Source organism: Hesperophylax consimilis, chromosome 3 (assembly GCF_061612785.1).
Source record: "Hesperophylax consimilis isolate HC1 chromosome 3, BYU_Hcon_1.0, whole genome shotgun sequence".
Taxonomy (NCBI): domain Eukaryota; kingdom Metazoa; phylum Arthropoda; class Insecta; order Trichoptera; family Limnephilidae; genus Hesperophylax; species Hesperophylax consimilis.
Window position 1 is genome coordinate 26,715,435 of NC_142838.1, and position 12,534 is coordinate 26,727,968.

General features: G+C 36.8%; 1 protein-coding gene across 3 annotated transcripts; it reads right to left on the reverse strand.

The window, feature by feature from the left end:
* Positions 1–352: 352 nt before the first annotated feature.
* Positions 353–10,997, reverse strand: 14-3-3zeta (tyrosine 3-monooxygenase/tryptophan 5-monooxygenase activation protein zeta). Of its 3 annotated transcripts, none has more exons than XM_089649856.1 (5): positions 10,865–10,997; positions 4,593–4,932; positions 2,791–2,914; positions 2,023–2,186; positions 353–1,576 (listed from the first exon to the last, which is right to left on the reverse strand). In XM_089649856.1, exons 2-5 carry the CDS (start codon positions 4,890–4,892, stop codon positions 1,421–1,423), a joined length of 744 nt encoding a protein of 247 aa, XP_089505982.1. In that variant the 5' UTR covers positions 4,893–4,932; positions 10,865–10,997; the 3' UTR covers positions 353–1,420. The 3 variants fall into 3 exon arrangements, with proteins under 3 accessions (XP_089505982.1, XP_089505965.1, XP_089505974.1); XM_089649839.1 differs by lacking the exon at positions 2,023–2,186 and adding an exon at positions 2,312–2,475; XM_089649848.1 differs by lacking the exons at positions 2,023–2,186; positions 10,865–10,997 and adding exons at positions 2,312–2,475; positions 5,113–5,239.
* Between the last annotated feature and the right edge of the window lie 1,537 nt (positions 10,998–12,534).

Sequence of the window (12,534 nt, forward strand, 5' to 3'; positions counted from 1 at the left end):
GAATGGTGTAAATTTAAAAATCTGACCAACTTCAAACCAGCGACCTTCTAACAGGCCAAATATGTAATAGTAATTATTCTCCATGGTTGATAAAATTCAGGTCTGTCTGCGTGGGAGACGAGGTTGAATACAATTATTGAAGTAGCCACCTAAGCGCAGATAAGGCATTTATTTGGATATCTTATCTAAAATTGGGTAATGAAATACAATAATCCCCTGCTAATGCTAATCCTGCATTTGACTGTTGGGAATGCAGTGCCAGCTACACAGTACAAATTAGCAGGGGATTAATGCAGTTGAATCAGGGCTATCCAACTAGTGTATTGTTGAGGAATTGAATGAAAATGGATAATATTTGTAATATAAAATTATAATTTATTGATAATTACAACATAAAATTGTTTAAAACGAAACATATATTTATTATGCGCTTAGTGAATCTCCTCTTGACTATACAGGCGTATTAAAAATGTATAAAGTTAAATATTAGAAATGCTAGTTTTCCTTTCACTGAACTTAGTATTTGTAGCACAAGTTGGATAGCTCCATGATGAAACTTTAGAATGATGGGTAAAGTAAATAAGATGGTGTACTTTTAATAACTTAAATCCATATATATTTCTATCCATCAGGTCAGCTTAAGATTCAGTGTAAATACACACTTATAGAAATATAAGACTTTTGGTCAGGACACATAACATGTAGGTGATTCTCGTATGTGAGGAGTGGGATTATTACACTGACATTTAACATTTTTACAACCAAATTACTTATGAAAAAAGATGACAAGATATTTTGAGAAATATAATAAAAAGTATATTACAATAAATTCCAGCTGCAACTGCTCGCTCGACAGACGGAGATATTGGGAAACATGGCCACCGCCGCCCTTCTTCCCATACAGTTGGAGCAAGGAGCCAGCCCGAGCCGGACCTACAAAGGGCCACCAGCCACTCTCTCCACTCTCCATTCGCCTCTACGCTCACACTACATCGTCTAGGTGTCTTGCATTCTGAATGGACATACAAACATTATAATATAAAAATAAGCAACAATATCAGTCATCCTTTCATATAGGTAAAGACACAAAGGAATATGAGTCCCGTTTACTTTAACCATTCAGATTCAGATATACACATATTCCACAATAACTGTAAAATGGTAAAACATCAATCAGTATTAACTGTAAACATCGAGAATGCAAGAGGTTCCAAGATGACACTTAAAACAGTGCAACAGTCTCTCAGTTTGGTATCAGCGACTGCAAAACTCACTAACTTGAGCGCCACGGGCAACGGGATCCGAGAAGAGTTACCCAATAACAACAGGAATAGAGGTGTGGACTAAACGAGTAGAAACATGACAATGACATGAAGATGGTAATGGTGAGTGTTTTGTTTGTTTTTTGTTGTGAGGGAAACTAGTTGTCCCCAGTCTCCTGTTGCTCCTCTCCGTCTCCCTGCGTGTCTGAGGTCCACAGTGTGAGGTTGTCTCGCAGCAGCTGCATGATGAGGGTGGAGTCTTTGTATGAGTCTTCATTCAAGGTGTCTAGTTCCGCGATCGCGTCATCGAAGGCCTGCGACACACACAACAGGACAATTAGCAACCAATTCTCCATATTACAGTTATTATTCATATTCTATATATTTCATTATAGCATTACACCGAGAGGCAAACAAAACAAACGATTAAGAACACCAAACTAGAAAACAAAACCATCAAACAAACATACATATACATTCATTCAGTTTACATGTTAAAAATTAGCAGATTCTAAATATCAATCAAATCAAATCAATTGGCATGGCATGGCATGTCATGGCATGGCATGTCATGTCATGTCATGTCATGTCATGTAATGTCATGGCATAGCTGGCTGGCAGTCAGTCAGGACACAGACACAAAACACATGCTTTCTGGCTACGGGTTAATATAGTAAATAGACAATGAAAGTGCTGGTTGGGTCTGTTGGAACATCAGATTAGTTTAGTGGCACACGATGCAGATGATAGTAAAGTGAACCTGTTTAGCCAGGTGGCAGGCGCGCGCCGGAGAATTGATTATCTCGTAATAAAACACCGAGAAGTTCAGTGCCAGACCGAGGCGAATGGGGTGCGTGGGCTGCATTTTAGCCTTGGCGATATCAAACGCCTCTTGGTACGCTTTCTGGGAGTCCTCCACCACCGCTAGCATTGACAGATAATATTAATACATGTTACAACCAACCAACTGCCAACCACCACCCCCAACGTCTGGACAACACCCTGCCCATCCCATACCCTCCTACTATTTATACTAAGTGAGAAATGACCTGTTTAGCTAGTTGACACGCTTTGTCGGGGGAATTTAAGATCTCATAGTAGAATACTGAGAAGTTAAGTGCCAGGCCAAGTCTGATGGGATGTGTTGGTTGCATCTTCGCTTTGCTGATTTCAAAGGCGTCTTGGTATGCCTTTTGGGAATCGTCCACAACTGCTGCAAAGTTCATATTAATCACAATTTTAGTTTTACTTCCAGGTGACCAGATTACAAGTTGCGGATAAATAGAGGTATTGGAACTTCAGTAAGACTAATCGAAACGTCACACCCGCCTTGCGGATCAATCTATGTGTTTGAAAAGTTTTCATCATTTGGGAACATCATCGAGTGGCTTAAAACTTTACAGTAATTATGCTTAACTAATGACAGTCCATTTCATTTCATGAAGCAGAGAATATCAGCGTCATATTTCAAATTAAAGAGATCAATTTAAGTAAATGGAAGAAAAAGATATTTTTTAATACAACTTACTGTTTCGTGTTTCTCCTGTTGCGACTTCTGCTAGATATCTATAATAATCTCCCTTCATTTTTAAATAAAATACCTTTGATTCTGCGTGACTGGCTTTGGGGATAAGGTATTTGTCGAGCAGGCCCTATAAAGAAAACATACAAATTTTAATACCAACTAAAAATAAAAATGCGAATTATTTTATTTTTACAAAATACTTTTATCTTTGGTTTAGGTTTAGATAATCACTGACAAAATCGACTATAATGCACATATAATTTAATTGTGGAGAAGTATATACAGGGTGTATCGGCACTAACCCGACAAACTTTAACCAGCTATTCCTTAGCACATTTGGAGTAAAAAATGTTATGGGCACTTTGCTGTCCGGTAGCATTTTTTTTTCAATTAAAAACAAAAAAAAATAAAATTTCCACACTACATCACTGTCATTGGCATTGCGTTTCGTGTTAAACAGCTGTTATAAGCAAGTGTGTCAAAAAGCGTCTTCGCTCTTTCGCACACACTAAATAATAATAGTTAAAAATGAGACGAATGGTGCCGTGCTATTTCGTTGTGACTGTAAACGTGCGCCAATATAGGTACACACGTGCATTATTCAACGGAATTCGAATAAAATATTTGCCAGATGGGTTTTCAAACTTTATCAAAGGATAAAACAGTGGTGACATGTGGTGAAAATATGAATAATAAATTTTTTATTAAAAAAAAACGTTACCGGACAGCAAAGTGCACATAAGATTTTTTACTCCAAATATGCTAAGGAATAGCTGGTTAAAGTTTGTCGGGTACGTGCCGATACACCCTGTATATATATATATATATTTTAACATGTTTAAAATCGTAAACCACTGGCAATAATAATTGACTACATATAAGAATACTTTCATTGTGGAGAAACATTTTTTTTTTTCAAATCACCAATTTTTTTTCGTAAATATTCAGAGTCATTTTATCAAATTGCAGTAAACAACCATTGTTAGGAAGCGGTAGCTCACCCATGCTATTAAGAGTAAGAACATCTAAAAAAATAAGGTGACGTAATTTACATTTTATTTTTCGAAAAACATCGTAAAAATGAGTTATTGCGTCTGAAAATGGCAAAATATCGTATATACAGTTCAGAGCGGCGGCTGCGCTGTATGCGGCCTCTCTGCACGCCGCCCTACCGAGTGCCGATCGCCGCCATACCGCGCCCATCCCATTTCCGAGCGAAAAACCATCATTTCCCCATCCATCCCACATCCCGTTTTTACAATCCCAGGAGATGACACGCAAAAAATGGCAGCGATTTCACGCTTAGATCGCGTGTGCGCCAATGTCACGCCAGTTGACGGTTGGCGGCTTGCTTACATCACGCCTGGATTTGGATAAGCGCAATGGTGACGTCATGCAGTAGGCGGCTCGCGATTGACAAATATTGTATTAAGGAATTCGACCGATTTACAAAAACGGAAATCGATTCATGCACATTGCACGTACGGAGCGAGCCGAGCCATTGACTGAACGCTTTAAGCATGGCGTGGTTAAGGTGTGTGGGTAATTATTTTGACGTGACAATGATTGCTACAAAGTAAAATGCGACATTCAAGTTTCACCTTGGTAAAGACGGACACCGCAACTACGAGTTGTAGAATAATAATGACAAATCAATTTGAACAAGCTTGGGATATACACATAGAGCCTACGTTGATAAGTGCTGGATGGATGGGTAATCGTGATGTATTCAACCCTTTCGCGATCTAAATATAAACCTGAAAGGGTAAAGTACATACACATGAGAGGAATAATGAAACACTTACCAAAACGTCATAACATATTTCTCTGAGTTCTTTTTCCACCTTTTCTCTGTACTCTTTGGCCATCTGTTGTTTCCTTTCTGAGCCCTCCGTCTTCTGCTCGATGGAGGAGATGACTCGCCAGGAGGAGCGGCGGGCGCCTACCACGTTCTTGTAGGCCACGGAGAGGAGGTTCCTCTCCTCGTTGGACAGCTCCACGCTGGTCTCCGTGACGGCCTTCATGGCCGCCGCCATGTCATCGTAGCGCTCGGCCTGCTCCGCGAGCTTGGCGCGCTGTACCAGTTCTTCCTTGTCGACTGACATCGTGCAGCGGGCGGGAACTGGATGACTCACGATTCACCTCCTGCAAGCACACAACAGACACGACTACACTAGAGTGGCTAGTGACTAGCTACCAAGGCAATCACAGCACAGACTGGACACGCCACAACCGCTTCAGTAAGACTAATCGTACAGTCACGCCCGCCTTGCGGATCAATCTGTGTATTGAATAGTTATCATCATGGTAAGGTATGCTATGCACCTGTGCTGGCTGCGGCAGACTACTAGCCCGGTGCTTGCTTCGAGTGGCGAGAAGTGGCAGAATGCGATCTACGCTAGTCTACGCTGCGGCATCTCCACTCCGACTGGCGGCGCGCGTCACTGGGGGAGGGCGGGGGGCGGGGGCGGGAGTACGCTGTGCCTTGCCTGTACATGTCTGGCGCGCAGTCCGCCCCCGCCCACGCACCCCACCGCCCCCCCCACACCGCCCGGGCCCGAATATTGATCGCGAGGGCCGGACCACTCCAGACGCGGCACCGCCGTTTCTCGATGCAACACCACCGACTCAGCCAACTAGACTACGCCAACCAACGGGAAGACTGACAATGCGGTTGAAAAATCGATCCCCATTCTTTTACGACTCAACAAGAAACTTCTACAATGCCATTAAAAATGAATAAATAAGTGACTAATGGGTTTGATCCACCATAAACAGGTCAAGGCTGTAAAACATATATCCTGCATTTAGTGGAAATCCGCACACGAACCGTTAACCCAGGGGGTACCGTTCTTATCCGAATCATCATTAATCTTAACAGCTAGTTGGCTACCTAGCCTACTTAGATGCACTGCCATTCTCATTCCTTTCCCGCGGGGCAAGAACAAGCGAGCCATCGTCATGGTCATTACACCCCCCCATCACCCCTAATTATTATTTATAGGCAAATCGTCCTACTGTGGCGACAACAGATTACGGGGATGTAGAATGAACGCCGGCAGATTTGAGACACTCGGGGAAATAAAATTTTAAGTATTATGGTAATTTATTTTGGGGTATTATGCCGTGTTACGACGCTACATCCCAGTGTATATCTGTTTCAAAATATATTTTTTCCTTAGTAAAACATATGGAACTTTTTGAATAGGAAATTAACTGCGCCAGTGATGTGGAATGCAGTTTCAAATGCGATGTTAGCGGTATGGGAAAAATATAAGAGACAACTGTTAGATGGAAGACTTGACCACGGACCTTGCTAATAAAACAGTCATAGAGTAATCAGTCAAGAACATCATCACTAATACTAGTTATATTATACTATTTTTAAGTTTGTTATAGTAAAGCGCACTTGAAGTGAAATATGCAATATTGGCCATCCACCTCGACGTGCAACATTAGGGATCGGGCGAAATCATGCGCCTTACACAGATGGCGATAAGGTTGAAATTCCCGATTAACACCAGCCGCCTGTTTTGATTTATGCAACAAATAAATCATATTCTATCTTAATTTGTGAACTTTAGGCACAAACATTAAAATATTTCCGATCGGTAAAGAACTTTTGCCACATACAATACAATAAAACCTTATCCGAAAACGGGTTTATGACTAGGAAATATTTTCACCTTTTGTGTTCTACTCGCAGTATAATGCCCCTAGTACACATTGGCCCAAAGTGTGCAGGACCACTTGGCCGTTGCACGCGTTGGCCGTCCAACCCGACTTATGTCGGTTTTCGTCCACACATCTAAGGATATCGGCGCTAACCTGCCAACAGCGTTCCCGCGTTGGGTCCAACGTGTACAAGGGGCATAACATTTCCAGACGATCAATTTTCAAACAAAAACGCATGAATTTTTCATTACTTCGCATTGCATCGGATACTCGGGCGGGTTGTTTCAGAGAATTTGGACAAGTTCGGTGAAAGTTCTTTTATTATTTCAGTTCTGTCAAGTAATTGGCCTACAACGATATAATGACGGAACATGAACAGGACATTCACAGAACTCGCAAATGAACGTTGAAATTTGATGAATTGTTCAACTTTTATTAAACAACCCATCCTTAGCATTTTGACAGTAAAATTTGAAATACGTGCATAGTATTTTTTTGCTACAATAACTTCCATCTTAGAGTGAATATTTAATTTACATAGTTTTGTGTAAAAACAAAAAATCTTCCGCAAACCTTGAATTGTCGAAAAGGTGCGATTTTAGTATACGCACAATCATTATTGATGAAAGAATCAATAATGTATATTTTTATTCTACGCATTCAACGGTTTTCACAAGCTTAATTATTCAAATACCTGGCTAGGTTCAGCTACGTACACTAGATATTTATTGCTAATTTTAAATCTCTACAATAATCCGTAGTATGCGTATAATTGGGTTTCCATGTCGGAAGAGACAACAAAAATGATAATTATTACATTTTCCTGTAATAGATAAGATTACACATATATTATCCAAGAAGTGATGAACTGAGCACCTTTCAAAATAAAAAGATAAGGAGATACTTTCTTGGATAAGCTACAGTAAGCAATGAGGTAGATTCAAATATCAACTTAAATATGTGAACAGTGAATTATTTTACCTTGTCAAATTGTAAACTGATAAGCTTGCGAAAATATTTATAGTGATTAACTAATTCCAACTGATGTAATTAGGACACTGTTAATGTAATTAGGACACTGTTGTTGTACTATATTCATGTAAATAAAGACAAAGTAAAGCCCATCTCAAAAGCATGTATGTTCACCTATAATGAATAGTGGGTACCCACTTATGTTGCCAAAACATTATATTTAAAAAAACTGAATGTGGTAGACAAACCTCTACATTGTTAAGTTCAGAAACCATGCAATTGTGGAAGTTGAAACATCATACATTTGCAAAAACAATGAATGTATCATCTTACATTATTTGTAAAGACCCTTCACAAACATTGTAACAATGCCTATTTCAAAAGAGATATAGAATTACAGTGAAATGTAAGACAGAAATCTAATCTGCCAGTTTTATTAAGTAGCTGTATCATATGAACTTTGACCTGATTCAATGTGCTTGTTCTGAAAAATATTCCAGGGATGATATCAAAATTGACTTCGGGACCTTCAGTCACTTTGCAAGGGATATTCGGAAAGTAACCGCCGTTTGGCTATAAACAAAAAAAAACTAACACAGATACAAATATTTTATTATATAACAAAATATATTTTACTATGTAATAATATATATTTTACTATGTAATAATATATATTTTACTATGTAATAATATATATTTTACTATGTAATAATATATATTTTACTATGTAATAATATATATTTTACTATGTAATAATATATATTTTACTATGTAATAATATATATTTTACTATGTAATAATATATATTTTACTATGTAATAATATATATTTTATTTTGTAATAATATATATTTTATAATATAATAATATATATTTTATTATATAAGAATATATATTTTATTATATAAGAATATATATTTTATTATATTATAATATATATTTTATTATATAATAATATATATTTTATTATATAATAATGTATATTTTATATGTAATAAAATAAAATATTTGTATCTGTGTGAGTTTTTTTCTGTGGTGGTTGTAGATTTCAAATATTGTCAGGTTATTCGTAAGCGGAAAATATGTGTTTGTGTTGAGGACTTAGCCAGCAGAGTAATTGAACACACTACACCTGGGTGGAGCCCAAACACGATGTCAACTCAGCAAACCGACTGGTCATGCTTCAACTACAGCTTTCCACTATTTTTCAACTAAGATAGTCGTCATTTAAATCCAAGTACTGGTCATATTCATCAGTTTTCAACTGAAACGTCTCAATACGGCTAGTGTTCCTAAAATTTGCTAATTCTTCTTGCATACAACTCAGCCGCCTGGGAAGATAGCAGACACAGTAAAAATTAAGATCTTTGTTGTCATCGAAGTTCTGGGCCCCAAGCAACATCTTTATTTATTTAAATTCACGCCCGGCTGGGCTTTTACATGTTATTTCCTTATTTTTTTACAAAGAACAGGTGGAAACCCTCCCCGGTCCCCGTTTAGCCCGGACTTGGCTCCATCAGTTCACTCACTTGAAGAAGTGGCTTGAGACCCAGCGCTTCGATGACGATGAATAACTTCAAAATGCCACGATGGGGTAAGCTGGCAGCCGAGTTTTATGCAGAAGGAATGTACAAACTATTGAATTGCTACAACCTTTCAACAGACGTTGAATTTAATTGTTTGTGTATGTGTGGCTTTTTTAATCATAGCCAAACGGCGGTTACTTCACATAGCCCTCATAAAGTGGACAGGTTGCTGTCTTAGTGATAAAGACTTTAAATTAAAATCTTGATCCTGGAGCATTTCAGACTAACATTTCAGCGACTGAATGTTGTAACACAGAAAGGGAGAAAGACAACCGAGGTTAAACCGCAGTCCCAATGACGAGTTGAGATTGGGGCCAATGACTGGCCACCACATCATTGATGATGAAATGTAGACAAATCCAGGAACTCATTGCGTCTACTAACACAATGCATTACAGAAAATATTAAATGGGAGTATTAGGAAAGTATCAATGTAACAACATTAGTTAAAAGGGAGCAAAATACAGTAAATTATATATGTTGTGGAATATGCACCGGAGCAAAAATAATACATAAGTTCTGAATGAAATTGTTTAAACGAGGGCATTAGTTAAGCTAGATAAATGTATGGATGAAAGGACGTTCATATAATATAATTTGTTTTACAAGATAATAGGGGCCACTCTTATAAAGTACCATTATTAAGAAATTGAAGTACAATATTCTGATCAATTTATATTATCGAAGAGCTTATTGAAGTATTTTCCATTAACACTAAGTCAAGGTTGTATCTAATAAAAAAATGTATAATACAGGCAATGTTCCCAATTAGGTGCTTAGCCATTACTCATTTCAAGTTCACAGTAGAAAAATTGTTACTATGACTAATACAAAAAGACGTTATGACACATGCCTTCTGAAAATTTGACAACTCTATAACAACATATTCTAATGAAATATGCCAGAGATAATATTTATTCCGTCGAGATAAATACTAAAATAATATTATGATATGCCAGTAAAGTTCATCGGAGATTGCAAACCTTTAAAAGGCAAATTAGTTCTTTTTTTTATGAAAAACGTACTTACTAAAAAGGAGTAATATTATTACGATTGAATTTTCTCAGCGTTTTCTTCAGTATTCATGGCCATTATATCATTATCATAATCGTTATCAGCCTTCAGTACTTCCAGAGAAACTTTTTGGTGAGGAAAAAAGATTAATATAAAATGAAATGTCAGTGAAGAACGTAAAAATCGATGCAGGATCAATATGAAAACACGTGAAAAACAATACTTGTTGCATATCTACGCGATAGATCACCAAAACAATTTTAAAGAATTTTTATATTTGAAGTCTTCACTCAAAAGCTTACAATACATACCTACATCGTTATTTCTAGGAAGGGAATGTGCTAATGACGTAAAGAGTCTAAGATATTATTTGTTCAGAGATGAAACCATCGAAATCGCAGGTTTCTGTATGATTTAGAGAAAGATTATAGCGTAAATAGCACTTAAAACGACATGTGTAGGAGTTTTAACGAAAAATAAGTAACGTGCTCGGCGGGCACCGCGGCCGGCGACAATTTATAACGCAAAAAATTAAAGGTCACTACTGGTAAAGCTGTCTAACAAGATAAGGAGGTTAATTTTCAACATATTAAGTATTGTTAAGAGAATTTCCACGCGTAGTGCTCCATAATAAGTGAAAAAGAATCATCTAGAAACCTGATAATTGTTAAAATCACGATGTCGCCGGTTCTCGGCAAAATGGCTGAAGCGGACACTCCTCCAATGCGTCACACATTTCAATTGGGTTTTGTACGTTTAAGTCACATGATCACCACATTAAATATTGAAAAATAATCACATTAGGACAATAAATTTAAAGGAAACACTTACTTGTTTGAGGGAAGAACTTGATATAGCGAATGGCTATTCACTTTACGCTATATCCCCAGCGCTGAACGACGAACTACTGACGGTTATGTTGAGGGGGGGAGCGGGGACTAAATCTACATCCGGTGAGGGGTTCACAAAAAGGATTTGAGCAGTCGCAAAGCGGAAATAGGGTTCATTTTTAAATATTGTATCTAAATAAAGTCGCATAAAGTTGAATTAAATGAAGATATTAAGAATTTTACTATCTTTTCTCCAATAAAATCGCTGTTAGAGTCATGACAGAAATTATATTTGTATAAAAATGTGAGAATCTGTTGGTATTAAAATAAGTACCAAATAATAGACAAAATATTCAATTCTTGTCTATTACAGAAGGGGTAGTTCTGAACAAAATAGTTATGTTTTTTGTCTGCGTGATTACTGTTTCATTGAATAATCATTAATTTTTACAAAGAAAAAATCCATACATTATGGTGAAAAGCTAAAAGTTTGTGGGATATGGGATGGTTGGAGTAGTTGTGTCTTTTGGTACCTGTTCAATGATTAACTGTACCATTTAAAAATAATACCTTTTAAAATAATTATATATTATTTTATTCATAACGGGTATGAGGCTAACCAAGTTGACAATATTTTAATTAAAAAATAAACAAATAATATCAAATAAATTCCTATTTTATGCTTTCCGCTCTAATAATACTAACACTTAAGCATACATCCCGATGGCGTAGAAACCTTCTTACAAATAACTTTTCTTCTGAGTTGAAAAAATCCCAACTGAAATAAAAACCCCCATTTTACACAAATAATATTCTAGGTAAATACTTTGAAACAACAGATACTGGTGACAAATTAAACCACTCGGGCACATATAAATACTTTTAATACAACAGATAGTGGTGACAAATTGAACCACTCGGGCATTATACAATTTTAATGGAAATGATTGTTCAGCTTTTTATATTGGAAAAACGGATCAGAACATCAACATTAGAGTAAAAGAACATCTTAAATGTATAATAATACATTTTTTAAATTCACGAATTATTTAATTGAAACTAATCACTCTTTCGGTATAAACCTTTGGAACCTTAAATATTATATAAAAATGGAATTGGAATTAGGTTAAGTAATTTACAAGCACTAGAAATTAAGAGAGCTGTCAATAATAACTCCAACATAATTAAAAATCAAATAAATTTAACTGATAGTCACATACTTAATTTGTTCCGCTAACCACAGCTGAAACTGTTTTTCCCCTCCCCTTACCTACCCCTCCTATAATATTGTCTCCCTCTTTTCTTTATGTGTTTATTTATTTATTTTTACATTTATTACATACAAGATATACAAATATAAAAGGAAGCTTTGACTGTCCAACTAGGAAGTTTCCCGTTTTAGGACAGTCAAATTGGCAGGTTGAGTGTACATAATTCCAGGTAGGTACATGTAAAATATAAAAATAAAATTAAAATATAACATATGTGGGTCATTCCGCCGTTTCGTTCAAATTTGCCTGTTTCCGCGGATTATTTTTTTTTTGCCTTTTTACTATATATTTTTATAGAAATGGGTTCCCGTACCTATCAGATGTATAAAAGTGAAAAGGGCACCTTTGTGCGACACTTGGATTCGAAGAAAATTGATGGAAGGTAATGAAGGTGTGGATG

Excerpts from the sequence above, each read along its gene's own strand:
- 14-3-3zeta (XM_089649856.1), bottom strand. The coding sequence starts at position 4,892 with ATGTCAGTCGACAAGGAAGAACTGGTACAGCGCGCCAAGCTCGCGGAG. Across the intron at positions 2,187-2,790 it reads AACAGGAGAAACACGAAACA|CGGTGGTGGAGGACTCCCAG; the intron begins GTAAGTTGTATT and ends TGTCAATGCTAG. Across the intron at positions 1,577-2,022 it reads CCTGCCACCTGGCTAAACAG|GCCTTCGATGACGCGATCGC; the intron begins GTTCACTTTACT and ends TGTGTGTCGCAG.